Below are 12,987 nucleotides of genomic sequence, written 5' to 3'. Positions count from 1 at the left end.
AGAGGAGTGTGTTTGTGGCTCACATGAAATGCTTTACTTTTTTCATTTACTACTCCATCGCTCTTGCTCTAGCCTGAGCTGCCATGGGAGCAGCTGCTTGTCTGCTACAGAAAGAACTCCTTTAGAAATAAACATCCCTGAAAAAACAAGCCATCCAAAACAGTGAAAATGTTTTCAGTTACTGGTGTTTCATTGTCCTTCTCTTGTAAATCCAGTCTCCTGTAGTAGCAGGTTTTCAGTTGTGCTGCCCTTCAGGGAGGGAAACACTGCCATTAATTAATTATTTTTAAAATGTAGATTTCCCGTCCCCACCTCTTTAAAACTGAATCCTGGTTTTCTGCTGATAGGTTGTTAAATGAGGATAAAAGCATCCATTCTTCCAGGTGTAGTGCCATAAATGGACATACCAGCTAATCTAGGGTCTATTGTATAACCTTTGACTTCCAGTGGAATTTCTGTGCATGACACTTGTGGTGACTTAGAGCATAAGGGGTCATTACTGTGCTCTTTGAAGCACTGTAGTGCCTAGCACGGTATGAAGAAGGTGTGAGGAGCTACAGGTGACTTCAGATAATTGCACTGTGCTGAGGCTGAGAAAAAGAATGTGTTATGATTCTCCAGGGCAATGCTAGGGAGTTGAGTTCTGAGCAAGAGTTCCCACTGTGCTGGACAAAACACCAGCAGCTGAATCTCAGTTTGCTGTGGACAAAGGCTGACTGCAGGAGACCTTGCATTGTAAGGCCTCAGGAGGGGGGCATGACTCGACCAGTGTTTTTCAATCAATTGTTCAGGAACCTCTCATTGGCTGTGACATAAAAGATTATTTTTGTGAAAACTACTAAAATCCACGTATTTTGGGGTAAGGAAACAAAAAGGACTAAAATAGCAGTAGTACATACTACATTTATCTCATTTTATATTTCGTTGCAAGTTAATGTTAAGCATGGTAACATTGGACAGGAGACAGATTCTTTCTTTGGAAAGATTGACCAGTATTGGTGCCACTTTCTATGTCAAGATGTATTGTGTCTGCTGTTTTTGGCATCCTTTTGACTTCTTAAGAAATTCCAGTTGGCTGCTGAAATTGCTGATTGGTTTTTTGGACTCAAAAGTTTGCCACAATTTTTTTTTCATATCAAGCTCATTGTGTTTCTTTTCATGCGTTTCCTCCATGTTGTACATGTATATTATAGATGTCCTTGCAGTCCTAGTATCACCAGCATGGTAAATATTTACATGATGTGCTATTTCCACAGACTTCTAGTGGTCTGTTGAGTTGAGAAAATGATTGAATTTTGAAAGATGATGTTACTAGATTATTTCAGTCCCTTGGAAGAAATGGGAAATCAGGAGAGAAAAATTAAAATACATGAGTTTTAAAAGTATTCCTGTGAAAAGTTTAAATTCTTCTTCACCTTTCCTAGACTAGTTATCTAGAAGTTGGAAAGGCATATCGTTTTCATAATGGTGTTAGCTAAATTTCAGAGTTGTTGCATGTCCCTTTAAACTCACAGTGGTCAGAATTTGAGAATGAAAATGTATTATCAGAAGGTAAAATTTCCCTCAGGTGCATTAAGTAAGCAGCTTCTACCTAAAAATAAAACTGGAATACTAATTCGGTAGTTTCTGCATGCTTTAGGGGCTAGCCACAAGTTGCCATAAATTATTTTTTTGTTTAACTTTTTCTCCTTTTAAGTAGTTTTTAAGTATGTGATCATGTTCCTGCCTATGAGAGGTAAGTTACAGAATTGACCAGCTGCACCCTTAATCCTCTGATATCCTGTAAGCAGAAAAAAGTTCTGGAAATGTCCGGCTGATGTAACTCATGAAGAACATTAGCTACTCCTAGAAGAGGCTTATAAAACATAAGCGGGTTCAAAATCACAATCATGTTAACACAGCCTTTCCAACAAGAAGTTCATCCATCTAGCTAGATGCTAGGTGCCTGCTAGAGCCTATTTCATGTGCTTGTATTTTGGAAAGTCTGTCTGAAAATGCAGTACTCTCTGTGGAACTAAAAAAATGTTGTGAATTCCTAAGAGAACACTAGGTGTGATGGTGATTTGATATGGGAAAAAAATGAACAGATCAACACTGCAAATAAATAACTGCTTCATATGGTGATCGTATGAGCACAGGGTAAGAATATGTTTTGTTTATATTTACAGAGAAAATGGGAGATCACTATAAAGTACCACTTTTTATTCTGTAGATTTATATTCTGTTGCATTTGTCATCTTTATAGGTGGTTGGGTTGGTTTGTGGGTTATTGACAAGTCACTACTTAACTATCTAACTTTCATTTATAGGCGTAGATTTTATTTTGCATGAGTCAGAACAAAGTGATAAAGAAAATATGTTGGAGTCGTTTCCTTTGAAGCAAAGTTTTAGGGTATTCTGTCAAGAAGCTGATTGTAGAGTCTTTTGTAAGACTGTCAGAAAAATGTTTGAGTGTGAGCTCTTTTACCAATGGCTATAATTTGGTATTTCACACCACCTACTTTGCTTTGCCTGTCTAAGGACTGGCACATCTGCCCTGATAGCTGTGACAGGCCACCACCACAGCTGCAAATGAGAGCCAAGCATCAGGGTTGGCTTGCCACCACTGCTGTGCTTTACTCTAGGAGACTGTAAATGTACTTCCGAAGGGAGATTGTAAAAAAAAAAAAAAAAAAGTATTGAGAGTCAGTGAGCCTCTTTGTAATTTTTTTTTGCTGAGCATCTCAAAGTGGCTTTTGTATTATGAGTAAAAATATGGCCCATCTGTGTAGCCATAGAGATGTGTGTTGAGATGTGTGCTGTGCCTTCAGCAAGGTAAAATGACATGTTCTTCAGTGAGAAGTGAGAAATGTCTCTTAAAGAAAGGAAAAAAATATGAGAGAAAAGGGTGGTGATGGGTCACTATGTGTATTTGCAAAGAACAAATGGTTATTCACAGTTCAGCAGGGGTGTTGCACTCACGGTATTGTAGGGATTCATTCTCTGTGTTCTCTTGGTTCAGAGCTTGCTCTGAATGTAGGTGGGTGATGATAGTTTGGAGCTGCAACCAACCAAGCAATGTAAGAATTCAGAAAATAATGATATAGATGCATGCCATCATCAAAACTTGTCTGAAAGAAGAGCCACAATGTAGGAGTAATCCATGAAATGTAGTAGCAATAGAAACCTGATGAGTGTTGTTTGTGAGGCAGCTTTTACCAGGTAGTCAAAGTATTGTCAAGGGGGACAGAACTATGGACAACGACAAGGAACTGCTTTACAAATTCTTGATTATACTCAAGTGTTTGATTATACTCAAGTGTTTGCTAAGAGACTCAAGCAGCCCATCTTTGTGGAAAATGACCAGATATGTCTGTTGTCCATCCATCTCTTTTTTTTTTTGATATATGGTTTCTGGTACTGTTTGGTTGAATGTTATTCCCTTTTCTGCTTGCTAGTATCTGCCAATACATGCCTGACATGAAGCCCCTTCAGACATTAAAAAAAAAAAGGTGTTTGCTTTTATCCCAAAGCATTGATGAAAGGTGGCTGTGTTTCAGCTGTTGGAAATAATAATGAATGTCTTACACTCAGCTGAATATAGACTGTGGTATAGACTGCTCACGACTGCTTCACTCTTCTCTTTTTGTGGCAGGCTTCTTTACTCAAGGAGTTTTCTATGTAGTTCCTTTTTTTTTTTTTTTCCCTGTTGATTTTCCTGTATTCTTTTCTATGCTGCCTACCCAGTCTGTCTCACAAGTTCTTTCTGGAGCTAGAGAAGGCTGTGTATGTTCACTTGAGGTGCCATTCCGGAGTCTGCTGGTGAAAATCCTTAAAAGCCATTCAGAGAAGGGTTGAGGTTGGAAGGGACCTTTGGAGCTCCGCTGGTCCAAGCCCTGCTCAAGCAGGGTCTCCTGGAGCTGGGTGCTCTGGGCCATGAACAGATCACTTTGGAATAGCTCTAATGGTGGAGATTCCACAACCTCCTTGAGCCACCTGTCCAGCTCTCAGGCACCCTTGCAGCAAAAATGCAGCTTTCTACAAGATCTGCAAGACTCACAGAGCTGCAAGCCCACCACGTGAATCTCCTGAATATGCCAGTCGTGTAATTTTACTGTTGCCAACCTGCTGTTTGCTCACGTAGTGATTTAGCTCAGCCCAAGAATTGATTTCCATTTAACTGCATCTTTGTCTTTAGCAATCAAATAAATTTTATCTTAGTGACTGAAATAGAGGGGTAAGGTCTTATAGGTCTCTTTGTTGTTCTGTTGAAAGATGTGCTGAATCTATGCTGAATAGCTGTTTTCTTCATAGATGCACCTGAAGTACAGCTTGACTTCATGAATCATGCTGATGTGTGGAATTTAATTGCATTGTTTTACTTTAATCTTCTTCAAAGAGCCAAGAGCTTTTGAGTGTTATATTTAGAAATATTTGTAAAATCATTTTGCATACATTGCAGCAGCATCTAAAAAAAATCACACCTTACCACCTTCTTGTGTTTTTTGTGTAATTCAGTTCATTAAGGCGTTTGATGTTGATTTCACTTTGCCCACAACAGATTTTAGCTGAGCTTGGCAAGGCCTCATTAGGACATTTGTCATTGAAGTCTTGAGACTAATCAGGGGCTTTCAGTGTGTGACGCTGTTCAAGGGGAGCTTTCAGTGTTTCATGTGTAAAGCACAACACATTTAGTGTTTCATTTATCCTTTGAGATCCATTTTTCACTTACAGAGAGGGAAAGAAAACCCTGAGTAGAATAAAGCCTATTCTAGTCAATTTGTGCTAAACTGTAAGGATTGCACCCTAAAGTCGTCCCTTTTGTCTGCAGTCAGCAGATCTTAGTTGTCAGATATTAAAAGATGAGTTAATATGGTATCTTACTATCTTTTCTTGTCTTTCCTCCATGTTGTACATGTACATTATAAAGGTTCTTGCAGTCCCAATATCACCAGCAGAACACGGTAGATATTTACATGGTGTGCTATTTCCACAGACTTTTAGTGGTCTGTTGAGTTGAGAAGATGTTTGAATTTAGAAAGGAGAGAGTAAAGGTCTTATGAGATTATTCCAGTCCCTCTGAAGAAATGGGAAGTGCTGATTTAACAGCAGGAGTTGTGCTTTTTATTGGGGTTCCCAATATTCCGACGGAGACCTGCCCGGACTTGTCCTGCTGCTGAGTCCAAAAGGCGGCAGCTGGGGTGGTTTTACCCCAGCGACACCGTTCGGCTCACCCAGAGGCTGCAGGCGGCTGCAAGCTTGCCAGAAGCCCCAGCGGATGGTATTCCTCAGTGGAGAGACTTTAGGCGATGATGAAGGAAGGAGTCACTTCTGCCAGAGGGTTTGATCCAGAGTGTTTATTCCAGCTACAAAGTTCTGAATCCCGTCACAGCTCCAACAGAAGGGCTCGCCACGTGGCTGGAGCGTCCTTTTAACCCGGGGGTAGGGGGAGGGGCAGGGACAGGTAGCCACCAACCAGGTGAGGGGTCCCAGGGGGAGAAGAGACACCTGAGCTGACCAATGGCCACAGGGGGCAGGGAGTATCTTTTGAATCTACCGATCATTCCACACCTTGTCTCACAGCCAGGGCTCCTGGGACCGGGGGCGGAGGACAGGAGAGAGGACTTTACCTTTGGGAGGGAGGAGACACACCGCAACACTTTTGGCCGTATTGTGCAGCCTGTTTGTAGATTTTTACTTTGAATCCTTGTGGTTTCATTTGATATGCTAGAGTGGAGCTGGATCTCTGGGAAGGTGGATGGCAGCAAAATTTGAAGTAAAGACTGTGTACATGTACCTGAATTGACCTGCATGTGACACCTCCCTGTTCAAGCTTTGCCCTGGCTCCTACGTACAGTAGGATCATATCAGGGAGAGAGTTAGCATCTCCTGCTTGTTGCCTTGAACTAACTACCACTTAGAGGGCTCGATTCCTCTCAGCACAGAAAAGTCCTCCAAGTCAGAGCTGCCCTTTCTGCATCCAGGGGAAGCCTGCTTGGATTTGTAGATGTTCTGCCTGTAGTATTGGGGAGGAACATTTGGGAGAGGGAGACAGCAAACATTTATTCCATCATTTTCTTAGCCAAAATGTAAGCTATTAAACGTTTTATTGCGGTCTGATTCCACATTTTGGACCTCCTTTCCCACTGTGTTGAACAGTGTATAATTTGGGAGTGCTGCAGTAAGGTCTCACCAGTAAGGTCACTCTTCTCTTCCCAAGGCTGAACAACACCAACTCCCTCAGCCTTTCTTCATAGCAGAAGTCTTGCAGCCTCCTGATGATTTTTGTGGCTCTCCTCTGAACTGGCTCTCAACCTGTCTTGTCCTGGGACCCCAGAGCTGGATGCAGCACTCCAGGTGGGGCCTGCCCAGAGCAGAGTAGAGGGGGAGAATCACCCCTCTCTACTGCTGGCCACGCTGCTTTGGATCCAGCCCAGGATATGAGTGACTTTCCAGGCCATGAGCACACATGGCTGACACCAGCACGCCCACATCTTCAGCAGGGCTGCTTTCAATCCCATCATACTCCAGCCTGTATCGATACCAGGGTTTGCCCTGAACCAGGTGCAGCATCTTGCACTTAACCTTGTTGAACCACATGAGATTCGTGAAGTTCAATAGCTTGGTGTAATCTGCAACATCCACAGATGTGCATGGGTTTCAGTAAATGTGTCTGCATCCTTGGATTCAATCTTCACTTGTACATTTTAGTCAGCAGCTCTACTATTTGAATTATACTTCTACTATCCATTTCTGTAAAAGTAGATGGAAATGTGGAAGCTTCATCCTCATCCTGCTGGTGCACTGTTGTAAGGGAAGTGGTGTCCTGTTTACTTAGTGTGGCACCAGCTTGGCTCCAGCACCTGAGTATGTGTGAGGAACTTTTGAACCTGCAGTATTGCCTGTGGGACTGATAGTGTTCTACATAAGTGAGCATTTGGGGTTTGCCTGGACATGATGTAATGACATAATTGCAGAACCATTTGGCTTTTAACCACTGATACAGCTTTTTTTTTTTCTTTTTTCTTTTTAATGTACTCTATTTAGCTTAACAGAATAAAAAGATATTAATCTTCAGTGTCTGCTACTCTATCCAGTAGTAGAAGAATCATAAGTTGATGGGCAGATACAAAGCTCCCTTGAAACTTAGTTTGCAGGAATGCCAGTGTTATTTTTAACTGTCTCCAGCAGGCGGCATTTTGTCTGGAAGGAGTCCAGAGGTGTACATTATAGCCTCTGCTGAAATTCACTACTGTTACAGGGATGATTTTTGTGCATGCCATAGGTGGGTACAGTTTTAGTGGTAGCTGACTGCTCACCTCTGCTGTTTGGCTGGTGGTAGCTGGAAGATCCAGTGCATGTCCCTTGTGTGGGTTGGCCTTGGCTGGGTGCCGGGTGCCCACCAAAACAGCTCTGTCACTCTACTTCCTGCAGGACAGGGGCGAGAAAATGCAATGAAAGGCTTGTGGATCAAGATAAGGACAGGGAGAGACCACCCAGCAGTTAAAGTCATAGGATAAACAGGCTCAGCTTGGGGAAATTACTTTCCTTTATGGCCAATCAAATCAAAATGCATACTGTTTTCACAAATCTGTAAGGTTTTTAAGTGGAGATTTCATTTTGAAATTTATTTGTATATCTACCGCGTGTGCATGAATGTATTGAAATTCATATGCTAGTTTAGAAAGATGTGGTAATTGTCATTGGTTGTGTTAAAAAAAATTAATTGTAGGTGCTTCTGCCGTTTATTGTATATCAACAGAGCCTTATAACTCTATTAAAATTGTGGTAAAAGTGATGGTTGATTTTCACTGCCAGCATTCAGGCATTACATGGTTTAATATTACACTACAATAGAGTTACACATATTTGTAATAAAAAAATAATTATTGTTCAAACACTTAGAAATTTAAAAGTTAGAGCCTTAAATCACAAGAAAATAAAAGCACTGCATGGTGAAGGGAGCATAATCACCTACAAGGTACAGATTTAATATGAGTCTGAATAAACAATTTCCATATAATAGCAAAGAGGAAGCTGTTTAAAATCCCAGTCACAGATCATGGGAAGGACATGCTGGGAATATCAAGAGGTACTTGCGTAGCAGTAGCTGTTCAAAACACAACTGATATTGCCATTTTAATTGTACCTACATTAGAGAAGATTATTTTTTCTTTTTTTTTTGGCATCCGCAGGTCATAAATATTGACGGAACAATGAGGAAAACCCTCTTAGAAGACAAGCTTCCACATATATTTGGGTTCACACTGCTGGGGGACTACATCTACTGGACTGACTGGCAGAGACGAAGCATTGAGAGAGTTCATAAGATAAAGGCCAGCAGAGACATCATTATCGATCAGCTGCCGGATTTAATGGGCCTTAAGGCAACGAGTGTCACCAAAGCTTTTGGTAAGCATGAGCAACATAGCATGGGTCTGTAGGAGTCTTCATATGGTCTTCCTTTCATTAAGCAGCTGTTGATCACTTGTCATGAGAATAACTGTGGTCTGATGGGTTTGAAAGGAAAATGGCACCTATTGTTTCTAAAGTTGGGAAAATACAGTGTTGCAAAAGAAGTTGCTTCCAGGTTTTAGTGACAGCTTTCACTACACTCTTTGAATTTTTATGATGATTTTATTGCTCTATGCTACAGGAATCATTATTCTCACAGAAATGCTCTATTTCCTGCTGCTCTTCCCTTCCAGAGCAAAGTCCCATGTTGTTAGCAGAATGCTTTTCACTGTTGGGTGGTATAGGCACAGTCAGTCACCGTTACAACGCTGCCCCAAAGCATTTGACACTTATATATTAACTCTTAACATCTCAGTTGTACCTAAATCTTAACAACTAAAACTTGTCCTTAGCAAAGTGTCAGCAGCTGGATCTCCATGTCCTTTCATTGCATCTCTGAAAGGTGCAGCCAGTGTTTTAGGTCCTCTGCTGGCACGGTGCAGCAACTGTCACAGGACCTCCTGGCTTCAGTGCACCACAGATTTTCCAGCTACCTGGAACACTGGAATTTGGGCATAGCAATAAACAGATTCATTAGTCAGCTGTTAAAATTCATGAGAAGAGTCTCAATGGAGTAATGGCATCAATCTGAAATACATATACCCTAAAATAGGGAAAATGAAAAGAACCCTGGTTGAGACTGATCTTTGAGAATTTCTTTTGTGTGTGTGGTAACATTCTTAAAATACCTAAATCCTTGGTTCCAGCAGATGGAGAGAGGCACTCGTTTATGTGTTGGTCCTTACTTTCCCCTACACATTCCATCCCCATCACATGAAAAATAAGTGTGAGATTGTGGTGATCTTGTTGGAACTGCTTCTGCTAATGACTCTTCTCAGCTTTAAATTAAACAGGTGGGAAAGAACTGCGATTATCCAGCTCTTTTCTCACCCTTTTGTATCACTGAACATTTGTAAAAGCTGGTGGTTTCAAAGAGATACAAAGATGGAGTACTTGGTGAAAAGTAGCTAATTAATTATCTGTCTTCAGGGAAGGAATTTAATCCTTGGGGAGACAAGAAAGATCTGTTTGTAGATGGTATTTTTACAATAGGAGGGATAGGTCCAGCTTTGTAATCCTGAGTAGACAGGAAGAATCCACTTAGAATTAATTCCCTGCTGACAACCCATAGTGTTAACTTATTTTGGAAAATTATACTGGTTTTTTGCTCAACCTCCTGTGCTCCCCTTTCCCTTTTACCTTCACAATACACTAATATGTGTTTTGGTTTAGTTGTTGTTTTTTTGGGGGTTTTTTAAGGAACTAATTCAATGCACTAATATCTGTTCTGGTTTGTTGTTTTGTTTATTTATTTTTTAAAGGAACTAATTCATGCGCAGAGAACAATGGAGGCTGCAGCCATCTGTGTTTCTTTACACCCCAGGAGGCCAGGTGTGCCTGTCCCATCGGCCTTGAGCTGTTGAGTGACATGAAGACTTGCATCATTCCTGAAGCCTTCTTAGTTTTCACAAGCAGAGCAGCAATTCATAGGATTTCCCTTGAAACCAATAATAATGATGTTGCTATTCCCCTTACTGGAGTCAAGGAAGCATCTGCTCTGGATTTTGATGTCTCTGATAACAGAATCTATTGGACTGATGTTAGCTTGAAGGTATTACTGATGTGTGAATTCCTTGAATATAAAGCCACAGAGCAGTTACTTTGATCTAACAAAGGTCTCTGTTACATGATCTGTCCTGCAGTTGCCAGTGTTGTCATTGAATTGCATCCAAGGAGACCCTTGGAGATGAAGATAGTTGCATTGCTGAATGCACAGTAGGGTGACAGGCATCTTCCTGCTTCAAAGAAAAATCCTGAGTGGTGTCTGCTCGTACCGAATGCCTAAATCTTGGATGCTGGATGTGTTGCATCTAGCATGTATCTGCTGTAGAAAAGCTGATTTTATGTCAGGGTAGAGTAATTTAAACACTGAGCTCAGCAGCCCCCTGAGTTTTCTACCCTCTTCCAGTTTTGACTTGGAAGACAACTGTACTCAGTATTAACATTTGACAAGTGAACTTTGGCTTGTTTGCTGTTAGTCTGTGGCTTCAGCTTGGCACAGAAAAAGCCAGGGAACTTGTCCAGTCTCCTCCACACTGTGTTAAAGGCCCACCTGCCCCCAGTTCTGTCTCAATGTATTCCCCACAACACATTTCCTGTGATGTTTGGTACACATCCAGGTGCATGCTAAAGTGAGGGTTGTGCTCTTCATCAGAGTTACTTGGCCTTTTGAAGTGAACTAAGGATATGGTAGAAAATAACAGATTCACTTCACTGGAACTAAATTATTCTATTTAGACTCTTAATAGGTTTTCCAAGAGCAATCAGGGTTTCCTTGCCAGTGTGCCCAAGCCATAACGTGGCAAAGCTCACTTTTGGAGCCTGCAGGGCTCGGGCAGCTTCTGTAGCCTCTCTGTGAGGACTACTGAGGGACGTGCTTCAGAGTTACCAGTGCTGCTTGTGGTGTGGACACCGTTCCTTCAGGAGGAGTGCCAGTGTAATAAATTAGTGCACTGTAGACACAGTTACTAAATAAATCTCACACAAGCACGTGGAGAGCAGGAGTTATGGACATCTTAACCATTTGTACTGGAAAGCACATCACTTCAGCTGCATCAGTGAGTAGATCGCAGTCTCACTCTGCAGGAGTAGAAAACATTTAACTTGTTTGTTGCCTCCCGAATTTTCCAGCATACTGTATTTTCATATACATACCAGGTATTTTCCAGCACCTTTGGGTTGTCATTCCCCTTGTCCCCCACATCTAGCTTAGGAGCAGGTATTATAACTTCTGAGCTCACAGTGATCTCCCTTTCCTTCAGTGCCCACCACTTCCCTGATCTCTGCCAGCCTCTGGTTATAGGAGGACACATTTTCAAAAAGTACACAACATTACTTCAGGGTTTTACATTTACCTTTAAAAGTGTAAAATGTCTCTGACCCTTACACATCAATGTGTCAAATAATTAAGAAATCAGTAGCTGAAATATTGGCAGGCATTGCTCAGTGCTGATAAGGAAGGGTAGGTATTTGGTCCTGGAAGTTACTGTTTACCTCGGGGTTGTTTCAATGCTGTTAGGAGTGACTTATTATATGTGCAGTCCTTGCCCTATGACTTATTTTGATGAGTGTGCATAACTAAAATGTAGATGGGATCAGTGCTCTCATGGAGACATGCTCCAGGTGACTGATTATGAGAAACAATTTAATTTAGATGCCACTGAAATGGCATTAGGTTTCTGAGACCTAAAACATGACAGTGAATTAAATAAATTTTTAAAAAACAGCTTCTTGTGTGCAAATAGAAGAGAGAGAGAGGGGTCAAGGAAGAATCTGCAGTTACATACTGCTTTCTGAAATTCATGTCCTCTTCAGATGTCTTGGTCTGTCCATCAGAAACCACTAATTTTCTGAAAATTTAGGTGTTTTTCTCCTGAGAATTTCTGTATTTTTTGACAACAGAAATTAGTTGTTTAAAAAGTAACAATGACTGGGTTTTTTTTGTACTAATTTCTTTTTGTACACCAAACTTCATGATAATTACTCCTTTTTATTTCACTGGAGTATCCATAAGCACTGTAATATTTTTACGCCATTGTTTTCCAGACCATAAGCCGAGCTTTCATGAATGGGAGCTCTGTTGAACATGTGATTGAGTTTGGGCTAGATTATCCTGAGGGAATGGCTGTGGACTGGATGGGAAAGAACCTCTACTGGGCAGATACTGGAACCAATCGCATCGAAGTCGCTCGCCTGGATGGACAGTATAGGCAGGTCCTTGTGTGGAAGGACTTGGACAACCCAAGGTCTCTGGCTCTTGATCCCACCAAGGGGTAAGGAACTCTGTTGCTTTTCAAAGCTTTGTGTGGGTGTTCTTGTACATAACGAGTTATTTGGCACAGCTCTGTTTCTTCATAGTCTTTGAAAAGGCAATAAACCTTCCACAATCAATGCAGGGTTACAATGAAAAATTAATAATTGTCAAAAATACTATTCTGCCTTTGTGTAAAATGTGAGTATTGTGATGCTGCACACAACCACGTGGGTTATTTTTTTTTCAAGTGCTGCAAAGAAATTTAGAAAGGGAAAGCATGCAGCTATACCTGGCTGATGCCTGTTTTTTGTTGCACTTCTCATTGCAGATACATGTACTGGACTGAGTGGGGAGGCAAACCCAGGATTGTTCGAGCCTACATGGATGGGACAAACAGCATCACTTTGGTGGACAAAGTGGGGCGTGCCAACGACCTCACTATTGATTATGTGGACCAAAGGCTCTACTGGACTGACTTAGACACAAGCATGATTGAGTCATCAAATATGCTGGGTAAGCTAATGTTGTATTGCACCAGGCAGAACAGAAATATGCACTGGCCAAAGTAAAGTAATTGAATAATATGAAATTTGAGCAATATAACTGATAGTAAATCTGTGTGTATATTTTCTTATAAAAGGAAACGGAGAGTTAAGTGTTTGAGAAAATTTTAAAAACCT

General features: G+C 41.2%; 1 protein-coding gene across 1 annotated transcript in view; it reads left to right on the top strand.

The window, feature by feature from the left end:
* The window catches only part of LRP5 (LDL receptor related protein 5), a 134,928-nt gene that overhangs the window by 92,627 nt on the left and 29,314 nt on the right, over positions 1 to 12,987 (top strand). Inside the window, exons 8-11 of the mRNA XM_068193808.1 lie at positions 8,175 to 8,391; positions 9,816 to 10,105; positions 12,100 to 12,326; positions 12,636 to 12,820. Coding sequence (XP_068049909.1) covers positions 8,175 to 8,391; positions 9,816 to 10,105; positions 12,100 to 12,326; positions 12,636 to 12,820 — 919 coding nt within the window. The remainder of the gene's footprint in view (positions 1 to 8,174; positions 8,392 to 9,815; positions 10,106 to 12,099; positions 12,327 to 12,635; positions 12,821 to 12,987) is intronic.

Source organism: Anomalospiza imberbis, chromosome 6, assembly GCF_031753505.1.
Source record: "Anomalospiza imberbis isolate Cuckoo-Finch-1a 21T00152 chromosome 6, ASM3175350v1, whole genome shotgun sequence".
Classification (NCBI taxonomy): domain Eukaryota; kingdom Metazoa; phylum Chordata; class Aves; order Passeriformes; family Viduidae; genus Anomalospiza; species Anomalospiza imberbis.
This window is presented reverse-complemented; position numbering and strand designations above follow the sequence as displayed.